Raw genomic sequence first — 6,541 nt, 5'->3', positions numbered from 1 at the left:
AGTTTAAGTTTTTAATTTTTATATTTTTGCCCGAGATGTGTGGCATGTGAGATCCTAGTTTCACAACCAGCGACAGAACCCGAGCCCGCTGCGTGGGAAGCTCGCCATCTTAACCCCTGGACTACCAGGGAAGTCCCTAAATTTTTTCTTTGATGTTAGTCGAGTTTATTTGCTTAGGGCGAGCGTAGGTTTGCAGAAACACGAGGTTCGGAAAGTGTTGGGAATTCCTGCGTACCCACTTCCTCCTACAGTTAGTTCCCCACTGATGGATGCCAAGCGTCGGTGTGGAACGTCTCTTCCAATTGATGGAGCAAGTTTGACACCATATTCTTGACTCAAAGTCATAATTTGCATTAGAGGTCACTCTTGCTGTTTTCCAAAACTTTGGCCACCAGATGCGAAGAACTGCCTCATTGGAAAAGACCCTGATGCTGGGAAAGATTGAGGGCAGGAGGAGAAGGGGGCGGCAGAGGATGAGATGGTTGGATGGCATCACCGACTCGATGGACATGAGTTTGAGTAAACTCCGGGAGTTGGTGATGGACAGGGAGGCCTGGCGTGCTGCAGTCCACGGGGTCGCAGAGAGTCCGACACGACTGGGCGAGTGAAATGAGCTGAACTTGCGGTTGGATCTCCTGTGGGTTTGGACAAATGTGTGATGGCATGTATCCATCATTAGAGCAGAATAGTTCCACTGCCCTAAAAGTTTCCTGTGCTGCACCTGTTCATCCCTCCTGTTCTCATAACCCCTGACAACCACTGATGCTTTCTGTGTCTCCGTTGTTCTTCACTCGCTCAGTCGAGTCCGACTCTCTGGGACCCCATGGGCTGTAGCCCGGCAGACTCCTCCGTCCATGGGATTCTCCGGGCAGGAATATTGGAGTGGGTGGCCATCCCCTCCTCCAGGAGATCTTCCCCACCCAGGGATCGAACCAGAATCTCAAGTCTCCTGTGTTGGCAGGCAGAGTCTTTACCACTAGCTCCACCTGGGAAGCCCAGGCACTTTGAACCCTTTTTTCAAATTGTCTTTTTAGTTAATTTATTTTTTAGCTGCACCATGTACCATGGGGGGTCTTAGGATACCGATCAGGGATCGAAACCGTGGCCCCCTGCGTTGGGAGGACAGGGTCTTAACCACTTATAAGCAAGTGACCCAAGCTGCTGGCCAGGTCAGCATGCCGATGCTGGCCATCACTCTGGAGAGAGTCCTGTGTTGTTGGTTTTTTCTTCCCCATCTCCCTGGGTAAACATCACTAGTTTCCACATCAAGAGTCCCACGAAGGCTGGTTTTTCTCTCCCCGCAGACCTTCTGCGTCCTCTGGGCAGCCCCACGAGTCTCCTGGTGACGGTTGTCCTCCTCTCTATGGTGCTCGACTCCGCGTGGCTCCTCACCCAGGAGCAGCAGGGTGAGTATATGAATGTGCCTGACCTCTTTCTGCTTCCCCCGTTCCCCTGACCCCAGCTTCTGGGACACATGTCTATCAGTTCAGTTCAGTCGCTCAGTCACGTCCGACTTTTTGCGACCCCATGGACTGCAAGCACACCAGGCCTCCCTGTCCATCACCAACTCCCGGAGCCCACCCAAACCTCATGTCCATCGAGTCGGTGATACCATCCAACCATCTCATCCTCTGCCGCCCCCTTCTCCTCCTGCCCTCAATCTTTCCCAGCATCAGGGTCTTTCCCAGTGAGTCAGCTGTTCCCATCAAGCCGCCAAAGGATTGGAGTTTCAGCTTCAGCATCACTCCTTCCAGTGAATATTCAGGACTGATCTCCTTTAGGGTGGACGGGTTGATCTCCTTGCAGTCCAAGGGACTCTCAAGAGTCTTCTCCAACACCACAGTTCAAAAGCATCAATTCTTCAGCACTCAGCTTTCTTTATGGTCCAGCTCTCCCATCCATTCACGACCACTGGGAGAACCACAGCATCAGTTCTTCAGTGCTCAGCTTTCTTTATGGTCCAGCTCTCCCATCCATTCACGACCCCTGGGAGAACCACAGCATCAATTCTTCAGCGCTCAGCTTTCTTTATGGTCCGGCTCTCCCGTCCATTCACGACCCCTGGGAGAACCACAGCATCAATTCTTCAGCGCTCAGCTTTCTTTATGGTCCGGCTCTCCCGTCCATTCACGACCCCTGGGAGCACCACAGCATCAGTTCTTCGGTGCTCAGCTTTCTTTATGGTCCGGCTCTCCCGTCCATTCACGACCCCTGGGAGAACCACCGCCTTGACTAGACGGGCCTCTGTTGGAAAGCCTGTGGCTGTGTCTGGTTTCACGACTGTCGGTCCATTCAACAGCCTGCTGGCATTATTCCTCCTGTGTGTTCACCCCTTGTGCTGCTGTGAACGGTCCCCCACCCCTCCCGCAGGCACAGGCGATGGGGCCCGACTCCCTTCCCGTGACGAGATGGGATTAACTCGCCTCTGCTCCTTCTCGCTCGGTTGGTCTCCATTTATTTTCACAGTAGACGTCTCCACTGGGCCCTGCCCTGGTGGCTCAGTGGTACAGAATCTGCCTGCAGTGCAGGAGACGTGGGTCCCATCCTTGGGTCGGAAAGACGCCGCTGAAGGAGGGCCTGGCAACCCACTCCAGTGCTCTTGCCTGGAGAATCGCACGGACAGAGGAGCCTGGTGGGCTGCAGTCCAGGGGGTCACAAAGACTCAGACGTGGCTTAGTGACTATACAGGAACAGAGACATCTCCACTTGGAGAAAGGGGCAGGAAGGAGAGACGGGACAGAGGGTAAGGGACCAAGAGGATTTGACAGAGGTGGTCGGCAGTGACCCCCAACGCCGATGTCTGCTTCCAGGACCCGAGACAAATTGCTTAAGTGGGCATGGGGGTGGGAAAAGGGCGTTTCTTGATTCCTGAGGTCACGTCTTGCAGATCTTCCAGCCGTGAAGCCAGACGCCAGTCTAAATGTGAAGTTTGACCCACAGACGACGAAGCTGAGTTGGGACTGCAAGGAAAACACTACGTATGGGGAATGTCTGCTGATCCACAAGGAGAAGGGGCTGATTAAGAAAAAGGTAAGGGGGCTTGGGGACAAGTGTGCGCAAAGTCCGGGAGACGGTGACGGACAACCGAGGCCCGGCGTGGCTGTGGGCCTCGGGGACGCAAAGACTCGGACACGACTGAGCAACCTCACTTCACTTCACATCAAGCACGAGAGACAAAAGCACGGGAGTGACCTGGAGATCCGTCGAGGAGGTCACGGTTGGAGCGGCACCAGGGACGTGACCCTCGTGTCCAGTTCGTGTCCAGTAGGCTGACTCCCTGGGGGAGCCACGTTCGTCTTCTTCAGTTGGTCCCCATGTTACACTTGATCCTGAGAAAGAAATAGCATTCGCTCCGCCTGTGACATGGAATCACAGTAAACAGACTGCCTTGGATACAGTCGAAACAGGACACTCCTGAGGGAATGAGGACTGTGAGATAAGAAAGGAAAAGTCAGTCCCGTAGAAGAGGGTGTGGGGACTTCCCTGCTGGTTAAGACTTCGAGCTTCCAGTAGAGAGGGTTGTGGGTTCCGTTCCCGGGTCAGGGAACTAACATTCCCACAGGCTGCATGGTGTTGCCAAAAACACAAGGAGGGGGAGTGTAAAGTTCCAAAAAAAAGTGTAAAGCGATGAGGGCACAAAGAACAGCCCAACCTGCATCCCTTGGGAGTTTGTGAGAGCTAGAGGCTCCCCGACCTCACCTGGGAACCGTGCAACCAGACTGTACGTTTTCACAAGATCCCTGGTGAGCTCCAGGCGGGTTCGGAGAGAGGTTCAAGAGGAAGGGGACGTATGTATACTTCTAGCTGACTGACATTGTTGCAGCAGAAACGAACAGAACATTGTAAAGCAATTTTGTGTATCTCCCTTCAGTCATGTCTGACTCTCTGCAATCGTATGGACTACAGCCCACCAGGCTCCTCTGTCCATGGGATTCTCTGGGCAAGAATACTGAAGTGGGTTGCCATGCCCTCCTCCAGAGGATCTTTGCGACCCGGGGATGGGACCCATGTCTCTTGCGTGACCTGCATTGCAGGTAAATTCTTTACCCACTGAGCCACCTGGGAAGCCGAAAGCCATTATACTCCAATTAAAAAAATATGTATATATATATATTTTTTTTTTCTTAAAAAGGTGAGCTCTGAACACTGACTTTCTGAACCTTGCTAGATGGCCTCTTCTCAAAGAAGGTACCGGGGTGAGATTTCACACAGGGAGTTGGATGTTGTGACCAGGGTTAGTGTAGGCGCAAACACCAAAGGGGATGAGAGGAAAGAAGACAGGTTCTTAACCCACTGGCTGGTTGCATCTCTCCAGGTCAAAGACAATGATTGCCAGTGCACATTTCCGGACTGCTCTCTCCACGGGGGAGTCACGCTCACCGTTGAAGTGAACGTCAACCAGAGACGGCTTTCAGAGATGCTGGTCTACACTAACCCAGGTAGGGAAAGGACGGGGCGGGGTGACCCTTCTGCTCCCCTCGATCATTCAGACTCCCTTGCCCCACCTTTTTCCGTTTGATGGAGATACGCTTGACACACAGGAATTGTGTATATCTGAGGATCTTTTTGGCTCTGTTTTGTCACATCGGTGCTTTTCTTTTTGGCCGTTCCTTTGCGGCTTGTGGAATCTGACTTCCCTGACCGGGGATCGAACCCGGACCCACAGCAGTGAACGTGTGGAGCCCTAACCGGCAGACCGCCAGGGATCTCCCACGTTTGCTGTTTGGATGCGCGCATGCCTTCTCAACTGATTACCACAGTCGAGCTGTTCACAGACCTATTCGGTTGCGTGTGTTTTTGCTGGTTGGTTGGTTTTTTGTGGTAAGAACACTTCAGGGATCTTCTCTCTTCCGTTCAGTTCAGTCGCTCGGTCGTGTCCGACTCTTTGCGAGCCCGTGGACTGCAGCACGCCAGGCCTCCCTGTCCATCACCAACTCCCGGAGCTTGCTCAAACTCATTTCCATCGAGTCCGTGATGCCATCCAACCATCTCGTCCTCTGTCGTCCCCTCGTCCTGCCACCTTCAATCTTTCCCAGCATCAGGGTCTTTTCCAGTGAGTCAACTCTTCGCATGAGGTGGCCAAAGCATTGGAGTTTCAGCTTCAGCATCAGTCTTTCCAATATTCAGGACTGATTTCCTTTAGGATGGACCGGTTGGATCTCCTTGCAGTCCAAGGGACTCTCAAGAGTCTTCTCCAACACCACAGTTCAAAAGCATCAATTCTTTGGCGCTCAGCTTTCTTTATAGTCCAGCTCTCACATCCATACGTGACCACTGGGAAAACCACAGCTTTGACTGGACGGACCTTTGTCGCCAAAGTAATGTCTCTGCCTTTCAATATGCTGTCTGGGTTGGTCATAGCTGTTCTTCCAAGGAGCAACCGTCTTTTAATTTCATTTCTCTTCTCTTAGGGAATTTCAAGTGGAAAATACAGTATTGTATCTGCCAGCGTGGGTGTTAGAGCCCTGGAATGTATTCTTCTGTTTTTTGGGAAGAGTCTGAGAAGGACTGGTATTGATTCTTCTTTGAAGCATGAAGCCATTGGGTCCATCCCTCTTTAAACGTCATTGTTTTCTTTCTGTCCCTTCCCAGGTAGGGAGGGCACAGCTGCTGAAAACTTCTCCTGTGTTATCTACGACGCGGATTTCATGAACTGCAGCTGGGCCAAGGGCCGAGCGGCTCCCGACGACGTCCAGTATTTTTTGTACATGCGATCAAAGTAAGTGTTGACCTCAGGTAGACAGCCCTGAGAAATGCTGTGAAGAAGTGAAAAACTGCCCTGATGGTTCTCTGAACGTTTGGGGCTCTGACAGGAAAAGAATCGAGAGGGAATGTCCTCATTACCTGAAGGACTCGGGGACCCACGTGGGATGTCACCTCCAAGACCTCTCGGGATTAACGTCGTACAGTTACTTCCTGGTTAACGGTACCAGCCAAGAAGCAGGAATCCAGTTCTTCGACTCGGTTTTGCTGTTAAAGGAAATAGGTGAGAACAACCGCCCGGAATTTAAAACCACTGCTTAGTTAGACATGATGGAATTTGTGTAGCCATCTGCATTGAGATTCCCGGAGATGCTGTCATAAATGAGCACAGACTGGGAGGCTTAAAACGATGGGAATGGATTGTCCCGGGGCTCTGGAGGCCAGAAATCTTGGTCCCTTTTGCAGCGTCTGAAACAACCCCCGCTCCCACGTCTGTCTGCTAGCTTCTGGTGACAGCCAGCAGCCCTTGGCTTATAGATGAATTATTCCAACCTGTGAACCTGCTCCCTCCTCCCGGTGAACTCGGGAGCTCCCCTTGGTTTCGGGATGGGAGAAAGGGGTCTCCCCTCCGTGGACCAGGGGAGGCATTCCGCATCACAGGTGTCCCTGGGGATCTCCTTACAGAGCAGTATAACCCGCCCGACAATATCAGCGTCCAGTGCAACGAGTCCCACTGCCTCATCCGCTGGGAAAAGCCCAGGACCCGACGGCCACAGTCCAACAGGGAGTTCCAGTACCAGCTGGACATCCAGAGATGGGTAAGTGGGCTCGGCGCCGG

The 6,541-nt window shown here is 52.6% G+C and overlaps 1 protein-coding gene across 1 annotated transcript in view; it reads left to right on the top strand.

Annotated features, from left to right (window-relative positions):
* LOC120882426 (granulocyte-macrophage colony-stimulating factor receptor subunit alpha-like) overlaps positions 1–6,541 on the top strand; it is a 29,588-nt gene that overhangs the window by 4,988 nt on the left and 18,059 nt on the right. Inside the window, exons 2-7 of the mRNA XM_040266426.1 lie at positions 1,305–1,406; positions 2,888–3,030; positions 4,316–4,439; positions 5,593–5,719; positions 5,814–5,986; positions 6,388–6,521. Coding sequence (XP_040122360.1) covers positions 1,305–1,406; positions 2,888–3,030; positions 4,316–4,439; positions 5,593–5,719; positions 5,814–5,986; positions 6,388–6,521 — 803 coding nt within the window. The remainder of the gene's footprint in view (positions 1–1,304; positions 1,407–2,887; positions 3,031–4,315; positions 4,440–5,592; positions 5,720–5,813; positions 5,987–6,387; positions 6,522–6,541) is intronic.

Source organism: Oryx dammah, unplaced genomic scaffold (assembly GCF_014754425.2).
Source record: "Oryx dammah isolate SB20612 unplaced genomic scaffold, SCBI_Odam_1.1 HiC_scaffold_23, whole genome shotgun sequence".
Classification (NCBI taxonomy): Eukaryota; Metazoa; Chordata; class Mammalia; order Artiodactyla; family Bovidae; genus Oryx; species Oryx dammah.
The sequence above is the reverse complement of the archived record's forward strand: the minus strand, read 5'-3'. Positions and strand labels throughout refer to the sequence as shown.